The 15,684-nt window shown below is 38.3% G+C and overlaps 1 protein-coding gene across 2 annotated transcripts; it reads right to left on the bottom strand.

The window, feature by feature from the left end:
- Window positions 1-15,283, bottom strand: YIPF7 (Yip1 domain family member 7). 2 transcript variants are annotated; one of them, XR_001873289.1, is made up of 7 exons: window positions 15,217-15,283; window positions 12,888-13,004; window positions 11,986-12,152; window positions 10,146-10,291; window positions 4,283-4,464; window positions 1,328-1,511; window positions 133-221 (listed from the first exon to the last, which is right to left on the bottom strand). XR_001873289.1 is itself a non-coding variant. In XM_017805801.1 (6 exons), the coding sequence occupies exons 2-6, from the start codon at window positions 13,001-13,003 to the stop codon at window positions 59-61; spliced, it is 774 nt and encodes a 257-aa protein (XP_017661290.1). In that variant the 5' UTR covers window position 13,004; window positions 15,217-15,283; the 3' UTR covers window positions 1-58. The 2 variants fall into 2 exon arrangements, 1 of the variants encoding a protein (XP_017661290.1); XM_017805801.1 differs by lacking the exon at window positions 1,328-1,511 and having other exon boundaries at window positions 1-221.
- Between the last annotated feature and the right edge of the window lie 401 nt (window positions 15,284-15,684).

Below are 15,684 nucleotides of genomic sequence, written 5' to 3'. Positions count from 1 at the left end.
CCCCTTCCCCCTCCTACAACCATGAACAGACTTTAGTAAGACTACCAGAAAATACATCTCAGAAAACCGTTAGAAGTGCAAAAAGTCCATAAAGTAAAGCACACGGGTATGCAATCAGTAGCTGCTGTCCTTCCATAGCCAATGCAGAGGTAAAAATTTTGGAGGCTGACAGACTGCACCATCCAATAATAAACAGAGCTAACAAAATTCCTGGGATCCCCCTAGGAGAAAAGAAAAACAAAACACAGAAGAAACATGACAGAGTCCACATATTATCAAAAGTAGCATCAAATCTTACATGAACTCAAGTTCATGTCTATCAGCTTGCTGTTGATAAGGTAACAGTCACTGGAAGAACCAAGGACTGACTATCATAATGAAAGTCAAGCATAAGAACAAATTAAATCTGTAATCGTAAACAAAAAAGTAATTTCTTCAGCATGGATAAAAGCATCATCAGAAGTACTTCTAAGAGGGCAATGCATTTAGAAATAAATCTTCTGGGACTCCAGCAGATGCAGCAGCTAAAGTGTAATATTAAAGTTAGCAAAGATCCTATTTCAGCCAAAATCAGCTTGTAGAAGTTGTTTGGTTCTAAAATGACACTACAGACCTACTCTTCCATCAGGAATCCTGATGACCTGGAGAGACTGAAGATTGCATTTTTGTAATGCATGACACAAATTTTAAGTGTGCCTTGGACTCTGAGAGGAGGCTCTTAGAGACTCACACCTCAGCTGAATGGGCAGAAAGTCAGTGTTTGTCTGCCAGGAAAAAGCTCTACTGGCCTTTTAAAACAGGGAGCAAACGGAGCATGAAGTAAGGAATGGGAAAAGAACCACAGAGGAAAAATATTTTGCTCATCCTGGCATCCTTCTGCACGCTGAAAGAATGGTGACTTTCCACACTGTCCCTTGGTGACAGCTGGGCCCTTCTGAAGTTACATTCTGCAACCTCTCAGGAGCAGAGTGGTCTGGAGAACTATGATTATGGGACTGTGGTTGAAAGCCCACTGAAATTCTCCTGCAGATTACAGAGGGCTCACCATTAAACCCTGTAGGAACAAAATCTAACCAATAAATAATGATTCACATATGCTTTATTTGCAGTCTGTTTGCAGCCTGCTTCTGTAAAATGCATGAGATCATGTGCGTAATATACTGCTGAAGTACATAATGAGATTGGCTGCATTACACACTTTCACTGTTTCAAGAACTTTGAGAAAAAATGAACATCTGCTAGTTCCTAAAGGCCTTCCTGGTGCCCCACTCTTCCAAAGCATCACCATAACAGAACCAGAAGGGAGAAACAGACTGCGTATACTTACGTTGGTCCTTTTATCAGAAATCATCTCCACTAATATTATGATTGCAACTAAACCATGATGAGTAAAGCTCTCTTTATGCAATTGACTTAGTTTACTTAATGCAATCATATCACATAAAATAGTTCATTCCTTAGCAATCCAGTCTCCAGGCCAGTGAGGTACTTGGTGTTGTCAGCTGTTGGGACTTTGAGGGAGGAAGGAGAGAATTGATTTTACAGTGACTCAGCACCTCAGTGCAACTTCAACATGTTAAAAATAAAACATGAAAGACAATGTGATGTAATACCATCAATTTAAGTGTTCTTTAAACCTATGCGGTGGCATTCAGGGAAATTACACCGAGCTTTGTGAAGCAAGTTTCTGGCCTCTTCTCCAAGAGAAGATGCTAAGTTGCTCACCTAAACAGAGAGCCAGAAATTCAGAGCTAGTATGGATGGCTCTTTCAGCAGGTACCCATGCTGGCAGAGGGATGGGATGCAACAGCAACATACTGTGCAATGACCATTTTCAACTAGTATAATGACTCTTTAGGGGACTATCACGGGGCAGCACAATTTAGAGCTGTGGATGCTCTGCCTTGGACTGAAGTCCAATGGCCTCTTATGGTTTGTTCCAGGACTGGCAGAGAGCAGGATGGAAAGGCGACATAAAATCATATTGGAACCAAGAGATACCTGTGTGCACTTAAAAATTCAGACATCAATTTAACATATTATTGGCAGAGAGCTTTTGTCTGGTACGTCCATGAGGTCAAATCCTCGCATGGGAGAAGGGCAAGAAGCAGATGTCATGCTCACAGTGACCAAGAGGACTGGTGCTGTACTGGCATGAGATTGAGATGGGGGTACAGATGTGTACTACTCTCTCTCTCACATCCTGCAGATGCTGTCACCAAACGGGTCCTTTACATTGACTGGGTCTAAGAATTTCTTTCTCCTCTCTTACATTCATTTCCTTCACTGTTTAGTTAAGGAAATAGCTTGACCTTTCTGTTTGGGCCTTTGGCAGTAAAGAATTTTCAGGTTTTTTTCCCGGAAAAAAGTCTGTTGATGTTTCTCCCAGAAAGATGGTCTAATCAACTTGGGCTTACACATGATAACAACTTAGATGGGGCACAAACAAATCTAGTTCCATGCAAGTTTTCTCTTTGGTGCTTTTTAGCACCCAAAATGCTGCATATATTGTTTTATTTGGTTACAGTGAAATAGCTAATCATGAAAATTGAGAATTATTTTATTGCTACATGTTTGCAAGTGATAAATGCATTATCCTAGGTATATTTTCTGTGAAAAAAAAATTGAGGTAAGTTCTTTAAATTTTGAAATAGAAATAATATTTTTTACAAATACTAAAAAACCCCTATGAATGTGTCACTGTCTTTCCTTTACCGTTTTAAATAAGCTTTTAAATTAAAAATAGTGAAGTGTATGTTGGATTTAAAAGTTGCCACTTAATTTTAATAGCATGTTTGCAATAGTTAACCTTGGTACTTGCTGTGTTCAAGCAGCTTCATATAGCAAATGAGAAAGGACTGCAGAATCCTGTCGATAGGTACTTAACATTATCAACCCATTTTAGAAATAACAGTTTAATTTTTTAAAGGCTATCACAATATAGCATTTATAGTTTTTCAAAATATGTCTGCAAATTTGCAGCATTTTACAAATGTGTAGTGTATGATGGGGGATTCCTTGTACAGACAACAGTACCCTGCACAATTGTAACAGCTGGTTTGGAGTTCACCCCATCTGTCTTACGATTATGTGTCTGCATATTTTATTAGGTTGGATTATTAAACAGGTTAATCAAGAAAATATGGGAAGTGTAGGAGAACAGAGAATAAATGACTTCTTCAGTGTCACTACTATCCATCTTATCAAGGACAGCTCAGAAACACTTTAATACATGGAATATGGTCATAGCTCCACAGAAACATGCAACAAGAATTGTGTAAAAATCTTCATTCTGCTACATAATTTCCTTTAAAAAATTATATTTTTATATGTGTGTATATATATATATATACATATATATATACTTCTTTTCCAAAGAAAACAAACAGGGGCACTTTCTTATTCATCAGCTGCCAAGTTCCATACATTACAGATTGAAGAGTTAAAAATGTCAGAGAATAACAAAGTCTAAGAAGGGAAACCACCACTAATAACATGTTAAAAACAGGTAAAAGGACTGCTCAATGCCTTCATGGAAGATCTGGAACTTTCTTGTACTTTACTGTATGTGAACAGGGAGGTAAACAGAGTCTGCATCTCAAAGGACTAACCAAATGACGAGGAAAGAGAGGCTTGCCAAAAAGTTTCCTATCCATAGACATGTAACTGAACAATCCTCCATATGTGCACAGATAAATACACCACTGCACAAGTGGTATTTCAAAGTATTTGGTTATTTTCAGGTTTGCAATTACATCACAACTATACCTCAGAGTATACAACTCTACTACATCTTAAACACTTGTTCTAATTGTCCAAATCGTTAAGGGTTACAGGATTGTTTCATTCTGCCCAACAGAAGTCGGTATACACAAGGAAACATAAAGACGAGAAGCCTGATGCTGTGAACAAATAAAGAAACAGGAGAACCAGCTACATAAACCCAAAGTACAGCAGTCACTTTTAAAATTGATACCCGACTTTGGTCACTGTTGGCTCTGTAGAACAAAAGGCACATCTGAGGCTACTGCAAAAATCTATCAGCACTCTCAGTCCAAGTGAGAAGCGGTGGATTAAGGACTCACACTAAAATGAATGTATACCAATCCTTTCAAACACTTCTGTCTGTTTCCATCTACACAGACACAAAAAATGGTGTTTTGCTTTACAGTTTCAGAAGCCAAAATTCCCTACGCAACCATTTATAAAATGTTTTGCACAACACCAGTCTTCTAACTTACTATTTTCCATAGGATTCCTGTTGTGATAGACTGGTACTTACTGTAGTGAGAAGATAACTGCAGAAGAGGACAGGATCAGCATGGGCAGCAGACAATAGCCCAAGACACTTGCAACACAGCCATGTGAGACTCCCAAGTCACTCATCAGGTTCAGCAGGGCATGCATAACAAGGCACCCAATGGCACTCATGCCATACACATAGCCAAAATGAACTTTTCCTGCCTGGAATAAATATGAGTAAGCATTAATTGTCAGAACTGAGCAAGTGATCACAAAGTAGTGAGAGAAGACAGAATTAGGTTTAGGTTTCTTACTTCTTGTTGTTGACACTCTCTCTCCGCTTTACCTATATTAGTTCAGTCATAAACCACAGCTGATACTTTTGGGTGATTTTTGCATAAAAATAATTTAAAGGTACAATTGAGAGAATGTGCTTGTTGCTAACTTAAAATTACAAGGCTGATTCTCAGTCTTACTCTCTTTGGGCTCTGAGCGGGACAGGAATTGGTTGGGAGACTTGGGAGGGTATAACTGGGAAGTTACAGACTGAAGGAACAAACTGAGAAGAAATTATGGAAAGTACATTTTAATAATTTCTTTTTAGTCTCAAGAAACATCTTTTCAACAGGTGTATATGGGGCTGTGAAAAACTGTCCTAAGTAAATTATGACTCAGGTTGCTTGATATGGTTTATATTTTATTAAAAACCTCCAACTTTAAACAGGTCGGCAAAAAATTAGTAAAACTTTGTTTAAAATATGCTAGTTTTCAGGATGAATGTGACCATTTTTTCCTTTTTTCTACCATGAGAAAGACACATTTCTGTGCTTAGATCAATACATGTTCATTTCAACATAAACCTGAGTAGTTACTGTCAGCTTGTGTTCTTTTCCTTGTTCTAACGAACAAAAAAAACCCCAGGTGCTTTTTTTTCCTTCCAGATTTTATTCCTTTGAGTGAATGTAGTGCCTGTGAAAGGTACCAGCCTGGTAGAGCTTGATGTTTTCTAATTTATACACAAAGCTAGTAAAACAGGCAACTGTGGCCACAGCAGTACCAATTCCTTCATCTCCTGCCATCAGTTTGAATGATCACCTCCAGGCATAAGTGCATTGTTCACTCCCCAAAACAAAACAGTCACAAAAGACTGTTGAATATTTTTTGCTCTCTCTTCAAGCTTTTAACAAATTAAATACTGATTGCTGGCTATGCAATACCGTCATTTTCACATCTGTACATCACAAAAACATTCATAAATCAGAAATAAATTTTGTTTTGTCTTGGAACTTTGTATATTAATGATAGCATGCACCAGTGAAGGACAAAGCTCTTACCTGGAACTCAACTATTGACTCAGGACTATGGAATAAACTTCTCAAAGGAAGGGCCACTATGCATCACCTTTCTGACACATAACAACATGTCTGTACACATTTAAAACACAGGTGTGTTTGTGCACAGACAAAAACATATCTATATGTTGCCCACTATATATTATATATTGCATATGATAAACCACATGAGAATCAAAACTATTAGATGGTCTCAGTTTTCTAGTCAGTTTGTGGCTTATGGGCTTATGGTTGGATTCTCTTGTGATGGATTAGTTGGAAACATTGCATTTTTTCATGTTTTGTGATATTTGCTAGTATACCTTTCATAGTGATTAAGGAGGATTAAGAAGACCTATCACCTTATTTATCCATACATTTTAATAAAATTTGGGGGAAATCAACTTTGAGGACCCTTCTTCTCTGGCCCCTCTTCCTCTATCCATGCATGCATGTCATGGTTTGAGAGCCCCAAAATCCAATTCCCTAGTTCAAACCCCCTCCCACATTTCAGCCCAGTGTAAGATGGGTTTTCCAGACTCACACGAGACTCAAAATGGGGGGAAGGGATTATATATTACAATGACATATATATTATATATGACATATATATTATATATTACAATGACAAAATAAATATTACAATACATTACACACACAATCTTAACTATCTCTACCATGACATAAAAATATTTACAATAGATCAAATCTCTTCTCCCCTCCAAATAAAAGTCCAGGAGGGAAGAAGGAAAAGATCCTTTCCACTCTCAGAGCAGCAGTGTCTTCAGGGCAGCAGCCTATCTCACTTCATGCAATAGTTGCAGCTGGATCTCTGCCAGTACACAGGAGGGGGGTATTCAAGCCCTCATGGTCCTTTGTCTCCAAGTGAGGGTCTTCTCTTCCGTAGGCTGTGTTCACCGGGACAAGGGTCACTTCACTATGTCATACCACAAAGCGCAGGGGTCTTCGTGACAGTCCCTATCTTCAGGGGATTCAAATTCCCCTACAGAGCTTCTGTGCTCCATCTCAAGGCGGGGGAGGGGGTGGTGAAAGCCCTCCTCTGCATTCCTTTGGCCGTCCTGGTCCAGCTTCCAGGATGCCTGAGCTTCTCAGCTCCTCTCTGCAGTACTGCTGCACTTCACCCCTCCCTTCTAGGAGAAGTCTCCAAGGAGTTTGGGGGTTTTTGGTTTAGTTCTTACCCCAAAACTCTGTCTCTGTAGAGCTTAGTTCTCTCTCTGCTGCTGGCTCTCGTCTCTCGGACAACTCTGTGTCTCTTGCTCAGCTGCATACTCGTTTGCTGCTTCTTCAGTTCTTGTCTCTTGGCTCTCTGCCACTTTCTCCAGCTAGTATTGTTTTTGCCACTGCTTCTGCTGCTCAAAGTGGAGAAAACTCCTTCAGCTCTCAGCTACAGAACCTGGCCCAGTTTAACACTGTTCCAAGTCCCTGCCCCAGTGGGGCTGTTGCTGCTTCTCCTCGTGGCTCTACAACATGGCTACTTCTCCAACAACAACTACAACTACAACAATATCACCTTTCTTTTCCGGTCTGCTTGTGATATGTTCATATTTTGCAAAAGCGCTCATTGGTTCAAACCTTAAGGGTCTCCACCCCCTAGGGATTTACCATTTTATAACTTCAGGGGGAAAAGTGTTTTCCCCCACCACAATATGGAAACTGACCGCTGGATGCCAGCAGTGTTTGAGCTGGACAGACGTAAAGCAATGCAGTGGAGAAGGCCTAGCCTAGTGATGACACAACTTGAAATTCCTAATGTTGCAGGCTGGTGACAGCTCACCAGCTCTGGTTGGACAGCAATGCACACTTATGTGAAATGCAGACTGAGTCAATAAGACCTGCCTTTACATCAGCAACATTATCCTGTTTGCAAATTGAACTGGCTCACTTCTGAGCTCTCATCTGGTTCCAGTCCTCAATGTTTAAGACAGGTACAGCCAGGCTGCCTGTATCCTTGCAACATTCTGAGTGTTGGGCTTTTCCCCATCACTGTCCTCCACCATAAGGAATAATCTATTTCTGAACTAACAGGGTAAGAAATCTTCCTATTTTGATACAGAATCCTCTGCCGGCATTTGCATACTAGTGGTATAAAGTAATCAGGAAAAATTGCTTCTACAAATAAAATTAATGATAGCTGTAGATATTTTGAGAGAGCAATACTACCTCAGATTATTATCAATTAGAATTTCAGTCATTAATAATTTGTAGTAAGTTTAGCACCCATAACAGTTTGGGGCAGCCTTTGTTATAGACCAGCTAAGAAAAGTGCTGTTTCAAACAGGTGCAACAACTACAAGCTATATTTTAGACTTTGTTTCAGTGTATTTAATTATTCTACACAGCACTATTTATCAACTTAGTTTAAGAGTAAGAAATCCCTGAGCCAGATACGAAGGGAGCACTAGCACCAGCAGCTATTTGAAATCTCCACTTGGTGAAATGTTTGGTTGGTGGGGCAAGGGTGGAGGGTGGATAGGCAGCTGAACATGCTGGTTCCAATTTTAGCCATCTTTCTTAACATATGTAAATATATTGACTCACACACACAGGAATACTCCCAGTTCACAGGGATGTAAGCAAAACCAGAATCAGGCTTGATTAGTCTGACAGGCTTTGATGAATGGAAAGAGCTAAATTTGTCCTGCGGAAGGAACAAGGTTAGGAGAAAGTCAGACTTTGTGTGCTTGTTTGCATCTGCCTGGAGTGGGTACTACTATCCTTAGCTGAAGTGGATAGGGAAGTCTGATTTCATACAAATGACTATGTAAAATGCAGAGCAGCTGAGACAGCCTTCTGCTAACTTTTGTGCTGTCATTGTTTCTCCTCCTACAATTGGGCTGCCCTGTTATACAAACATAAGGAAGATCAAGTCCTGCTGCTGGGCTAACAGCCCTTTTCTCTTTCTCTCTGAAAGAGCTGCTACCATTTGAAGAATATCTTTGCATAATTTTCCATAGTTAAAAACCTGAAACTAAATAAAATGTATACATTGTTTCAGAAACAAGGTCTCAACCAAATTCTGTTCCTGGTGCTATTAGAAGAGACTTAAATAAGTACAGAAGGATGGTTTACACAGATGAACAGCCACTTTAGTATTCAAATGCATCTGAGATAAAATAAGCAGCCCAAATTTCCAAGATGGCACATGGAAAACCCATACACTTACTGCTGTGAAGTTATGGCACAAAAACACTGGATTGTATCAGAGGAGTTCTGCTGGCCTACAACTGGAGCACTGAAGTTAGTTTTCTAATGACACTTAAAATGCTTAATAAATATAAGTACTTTATTTCAATAATAGTAGTCTAATATTCATTAGAATTGTTGGCTATTCAGGAAGAAAAATCAACAGGAAGCATTTTTTTCCATTATTTCTTTCTCTTAGCTTTTCAACTTTCTCCTTTTACTACTCTCATATCTTTATTTCTCCATGTGGAAAATAGCCTGTCTTCTCTAGCTTCCTGTCTTCTTTTCCTTTTATTCCCCTTCCTCCTGCCTCTTCCACCCTTATAAAATATTTTTATTTTTATAGGGGCATAAATAATAATAATAATACTTGCCATTTATATTGCAGTTTGCACATTCAAGGTACTGCTCTGACAATGGAGTAAGAATTTTCAAGAATCTTCTGATTCAACACTATTTATCATAGAGGAAACGGAGAATTAGAGATCCATTTCTCTCACCTCAGTTGCAGAGCAGTAAAGCCCTTCCCAGGGTGGTCCCACCTTACCCCTGTCTGATGAATTACTGCCAACAATCAGAGCTGTACTTCAGCAACACTGGAAACCCCCTGTTGTCAATGATAAATAGATGAATTCAGAGAACTGCACAATCCCTGTTAAACTTCCCTCCTATAGGAAAGCTATATTCATAAAACAGAAGGTCAAATACAGGCTACCGTATTTTGTTAAGTAGACAATATAGAAAAAAGAATATTAACTAAGAAAGTACTATTAAAATTTATAGGAAATCATTGCAAATTTGAGGAGAAAGGAAAGTTTGAAGAAAAAGATTGTTTTCATTTCTTTTTTTCCAAATATTCTTGCTATATAAAGATACTCTTTTTATATCTCTGCACTCCCTAAAATAACATAGAAAGAAGATAATTTCAAAACAGTGTCAAGAGTGTTAGAAAAACTGGGCTGGTCTGCTATGTCTTTTTATTAGCTACTTTAAAAACTCCTTGTTAGGTCTTTATCTAGCACGTACTGCTATGCTTTGGGTGTTCAGAGCTTCTCCAGGTTATACATGGCACAGATCTGTCCTTTGTTCACATTAAATCCCACCCCAAAAATGGTATAGTCTTTTTTTGTCAGTGGAAGTAACACTGGAAGTAATATATCACTTCACCTGTGTTACTTCTGCATTACATTTAAACTTAATGCAGGCACTTTCAAAGCAAGGAGACTTTTTAACACATAATCTCAGAACAAATGGCAGCACATGACTCCTTTTATGCCAGTACTACATCTTCTGCAACTTCATATGCATTATCACCTAGGCATTAGCTTGTTGGAAAAGAAATCCCTGAAGATTTCAACCACATCCTACCATCAGCAATGTTGCTCCAAGGGCCAAACAGAAAATGATAGGTCCGGTGAGGTCTGTCTCATTCATAATGCTACCATCTGCAGGCTTCATTGGATTTAGAACTGTTAATGTTTTTTGCCATATATGCTCAAAATTGATCCCAAGTTCTGCAACAAGAAATTTCAGGATTGTTAATTGCTCACAAGAAAACAACACTTTCACAGAAACGCATTAGATATCACAAAACCGCAAACAAATTAATTGCTTTAATGAAGATAATATTGTAGGATGACATATTCTTAGTAGAAACATGCTGTATACCCAGTATGTTTGAGAGTCAGCTCTGATTCTCAATTGGAATATTAATTTATTAAATCAAACTTTAGGCAATGAGCCAAAAAATGCCCTCAGCATTTTTGAGTTAATATTTGTTTTTCCTATATTTAAAACACATATATCTAATGCCACACCAGCTTAGATGTTGAAAAATAAGTTAATTAACAGCAGCTGCAGAATTTAAGATACTCAAGAACACCAAGGACAGAGAGATATTTTTTAATTCTGGTAAATCTGACAAGAAATGTGTCTTAACTCTGAACTGCCAGAGGCACTTAAAAATGACATTTGTCCCTTCAAGGCAAGTTAATAATACCTTGTACAGTGTTTTTTAAAAACTTTTTTTTTTTTCATTTAAAAAGTAATACTGAGACCCCTGAAAACAGAACAAAATTCTTTCCCATTAAAGTTGATGGGAATTCTGCCACAACCTCTACTGGGGCAAAGATTTGTTTTATAACTTCTGGAAAACACTTCAGCTTGCAAGAGTAATCAACTTCCTTGAGATTCTCCAGTAAGGGAAAAGTTAGGCTCAGGACTTGGTGCCAGAGTTGGCAGCATTAAGACTGACAATGTGTTAATTCTTTTTGAAAAGCCAAGTCTTTATCTTGTTCCACCTCTCCATCATCTTGAGCTCAGCCAAAACATTACATAAATAAAGCTACTCTGTACTAAAATGTGTATCTTTAGTCAGACCTATGTGTACATAGATAGGTACATCTCTGAAGCCTTGGGGATCACAAGCAGTCATATCGCAGCATCTTTTTCACAGGGTGAGCTGCATGGGGAGATAAATGCTTGGAGGTCTTAGAGGTAGAGATCTAGTTACCTGTATCAGAGTGATCTTTCTGGCTTTAAGGCAGTAGTAGCACCTTTTAAGTAGTAAAAACTTCACTTGCCTCCCAGTATGCAAAAGCAGCAGGCTGAATATGCTCCTTTCACATTATGCTGAAATAATCACAGACAAATTCTCCAATTCTTTTTTTTTTAATGCAGCACAAGTCTTTTGCAAACTACAAAGTCAGCCACTAGCATTAGAATGGTTCAATCATCATAAAGAATGACATTGTTTGTATAGTTAAATGATTAACTAATTGAAGCTGAAAGCAGCTTTCTCAATTTGTTTCCCTCTGAAACAAGCTACTTAGCATCTTCAAACTATTACATTTATTACTAGATATGCAAAAAGGAGGATTATCAGTATTTATTAATTATAGATTTTCCAATATGTATGCAGGATAAACATAGAGTGGGAAAAAAGATTTGGAAATGTGAATGCAAAACATATTGTTATGCTGCCATCTAGTGGTGGTAAAGTATATGCCCTATATGTCATAAGGCTGAATGAATCCATGGGAATTCAAGAAGAAAATGTAGGTTTAGGGGCCAGGAGCTGTTGGCTGAAGCTCACACACCCAGGCTTGGCAGCTCTGCTGCAGTTTCTCTAGTGATGGCCACTAGCCGGCAAGGAAAAGTAGATGCACCTCCAGGAATCATGCATGTTGTCCATGGGTTTCTTTTTTACCTTCTAGCAAAGGAGGTTCCTCGTCAAATCCATCAGCATAACCAAGATGAGAGAGAGTATCGGGACTGTACGTGGGCTGCAAAATCTGACCTGTGTAACTCTTAGAGGACAGAAGCATGTCGGATGGGGCAAAAGCTCCGGCTGGAGGCTGCTCTCCTGTTTGGCTCCTAGGACAAGAAGCAAACCAAGCAAAACACATAAGTGCAATGAGAAACATCTTAAAGCTACTCACTATGTAGCATCTATTTTTCACCTATTTTCAATTTGGGGAACACGGAAATTTTCCGGACACAATACCTGCTGTGGTTAGTGAGAGCTGAGCTGCTGACCATGGCTTTGCTTTCCTTCACTACAACTCTCTATGCAAACAGGCAGAGCTCCTTGCCAGCCTGCCAGCACTCTTCAGCCCATCACACCAACTCTGTACCCACCCAGCTCAGGCAATGCACAGTGCAGGCACCCACAGGCTGAAGGTGAGGGGAAAGGGAATTTAGGAGCTGTGAGGGCATCCACAAATTCAGGCACTCCTGACTTTTCCACCCAGCAGCCTGGTGTCACTCCTCAGATATGTCCATACTGCTAATGAAAGAGCCATATATTTTGATCTTTTTTTTCTTGAATTTGAGAAACATCCTAAAGAACTTCCTGTAATATGTGCCCTACATTTCACATTAATAACATGAAACTCAGTTACTCCCATTAGGTAAAAAACCTGTAACATCAGTTCTTCTAAAAGTAGCACAAAAACCATCCTTTAAAAAGAAAAGTTCAGTAAAAAGTATTCCTCTCTTGGGAAAGTCTAGATGATCACTTGAAGTCCTTTCCTGCTCCTACAAGCCCCAAAACCAGCCCTGGAACTGTCAGATGCTGAATAGGGAAGCTGCAACAACACCTATACTTACTTTATGCTTCCAGAGAAGTTTTCGTTAGACCCATAGCTGTTGCAGCCTTCCTCCTGGTCATCTATGGTGTAATTGGACTGGTAAAAGTCGAAGTGAAGCTGCTCAAAATTTGACATTCTGGTTGAGAAATGATTGTACATATCAATAAATAGCCTTTGCAACAAATCTTTGCTTTGAACTGTCTTAAATTAAAACAGCAAACCTTAAAGCCACAAACTCAAGAGAATCTTTCTGTAGAAGCTCATGATAATGTGGAAGTGACAAAAAAGATGCTTTACTTTCTTTAGCTGTAACAGAGGAATTAATCTGCTGCTACTGTAAATTATGATATATTAATTGAAAAGTGGTATATAAGATATCCTCTCTTGTTACTGTTACCAAAAATAATATAAGTAATTTTTAAAGAATATATACATATATCAAAGTATTGTTTTAAACCAAGTTCATTTTTCTACTTTCAATTAAGAAAAATTGTGACCATATCTGAATGCTTAGAAATTAATGTTTTTAAGAAGTATTTTAGATTTCAAAAAAATTACTATTTACAACTATTTATTTTTTGTATTATTATATATGACTCTCATAAAACAACAGAAAACCAGAAATATGTTCACAGGGTTTGTGATTTCTTTTCAAGGACACTGTACCTGGCACATCAGTACTACCAGAGAAACATTTTCACTGGCCAGAGACATGCCTTGTAAAGGACAGCATACTGGATGATTGAATTGGATTGATGATTGCATGATTTCTTGAGGAAAGAAAACATATTAAAACATATCTTTCTTTCCTACTAACCCATAGTTCAGCTCTGTAGCTACGGACAGATTAGACTAAGAAAGGAACAATTTGTCCATTTTCCCTTCTGCATTCTGACTAACTTTTTACAACTATTTGAATTTTGCATACACAGGGCTATTTCATGTATCCTGTGTGTAGGCAGGACTGGTTGTCTGGATCATATATAAGCAACATAAAAAATTAAACACATTGGTTCTGTAACACATTGTGTACCTTTTGGCATTATTGTTTCAAACTGCAAAGATATTTTATTAACTCTTATATTTGGTCTAGGTGCTTCTTATGTTATTAACATGTCTGGCTATAAATCCACAGAACAGCTTCAAAATTGGCAGGTCTACGTTTGAAGCCACAAGACTAATGACCAACCCTGTTTCACCTCAGTGTTACCTTTATGCTGAGCCACAAGCGGCAAAGACATTACACCTATGCTCAGAGCAGTGAATCGTCTCAGGGACAGTCCCAGCCCCAGAGGGATTGAGTCTGGAGAGCACCTCTGGGCAGCGCCTGGTCCAAGCCCCTGCCCAAAGTAGGGTCACCAAGAGCAGGCTACTTGGCAAAATGTCCAATCAGGTTTGGAAAAGTATGGCTTTGTTATTTTCACTCCCCCTTATCAGGTGGTTATATTCATTGGTGAGATCCCCCTGAGCCCACTCTCCTCCCAGCTAAAGTTCTTCAGTGATTTCGGGAGCGGTGTAAGTGGGATTTGCCTGTGCAATGTGCGTGCATACGTGTGCACGCGTTTCACTGCTTGAATAGCACTTAGGTAGTTAAACCCTTAAAACACACAGAGAAGTTATATAACCTGATTGATAACCATATCCATATCCAGCTGACTTAGATTTTCATATGACATATTTCTCTCTCCTATCATTTCCCATTTTCTTCATTTTTGTCCTCATATCCAGCTTTCCAAATGGCATTGGCAAAATATGCTTTTGACCTCACAGTTATTCTCACAGTTATCTCAATATTTATCAAGCACATACTGCTTATGGGAAAGATCTTTGCAGATCTCTTTGTAGATAAAAATTATAAAGATTAGTATTTGATCAGAGACCTTGAAATCCTGTATATTAGAGTTTTGGATTTTTTTCCCATTATCAGATTAATCTGTGGGGACCCTATTCCTTCTTTTATCTAGAGTTCAAACTACAAATTATTCTTACAGTATTTTCTTAACTGTTGATCTATTATTCATGTTTTCCAAATTTAGAAGAGAAATTATTTTTACATTTTAAATATGAATTAATAGCAATTAATTGTACCAAGCTATTTACTGTGGCTTTATTTGGAATTGCACACCAATTATTCATTTGTTCAATGAAGATTTCACATGGAATATGTTTTAAGAAACTTTAGTTTGTAGCTCTACCTCAATAGTTCAATTCTAGTAAGTTTTTAACGTTCTTTGCCATCACTATAAGCAATGAAATAATTCCTTACTCAGGTATGCTATAATCTGTATAACAGAGCTCAGGAAAGATAAATTTATTTTTGAAAAGAATTTGGACTTAAGGTTACTTACTTTTTAAGATATTTGCTGAAAACTCCAGTCTGTTGAATTTACATGTTGGAGAAGACCTAAAATATCCACTTGCTTCAACACAGATGAGCTTAGTGCTATTTATAAGACTCTAAATTTGATCTTTGAACAGATGCACATGAAGGAAAAAACCCCCACAACCTGTCAATATCAGGGTCAGCATTTAACAAGAGCTAACAACAACGAGCAGAAAAGAGTAGGAATCTCTAAGGAAAGAAGAAAAAAAAAAAGAACAAATACTTTTCCATATATTTCAGCTCAATAATCTAGATTCCCTCTTAAGCAGGTATTTATGAAGATCTTGGTGGAGTCCTCATGAGCTGAGCTGTTAGATATAAAAAGGTTTTAACAATGTGTAATACTACCTGTTAAATTAGTGGGGTGAATATGTTTATGTGAGGGTGTGTTTCCAGCACATAGAGACTTACAGATGTTGCTTGTGTCTGGCAG

The sequence above is a fragment of the Lepidothrix coronata genome, unplaced genomic scaffold (genome assembly GCF_001604755.1).
Source record: "Lepidothrix coronata isolate B3197 unplaced genomic scaffold, Lepidothrix_coronata-1.0 Scaffold0, whole genome shotgun sequence".
Lineage (NCBI taxonomy): Eukaryota > Metazoa > Chordata > Aves > Passeriformes > Pipridae > Lepidothrix > Lepidothrix coronata.
Note: the sequence above shows the minus strand (reverse complement) of the source record. Positions and strands in the feature narration are given on the sequence as shown.

Excerpts from the sequence above, each read along its gene's own strand:
- YIPF7 (XM_017805801.1), bottom strand. The coding sequence starts at position 13,003 with ATGTCAAATTTTGAGCAGCTTCACTTCGACTTTTACCAGTCCAATTAC. Across the intron at positions 10,292-11,985 it reads GGAACCTCCTTTGCTAGAAG|AACTTGGGATCAATTTTGAG; the intron begins GTAAAAAAGAAA and ends TTCTTGTTGCAG. Across the intron at positions 222-4,282 it reads GCAGTTATCTTCTCACTACA|GGGGATCCCAGGAATTTTGT; the intron begins GTAAGTACCAGT and ends CTTTTCTCCTAG.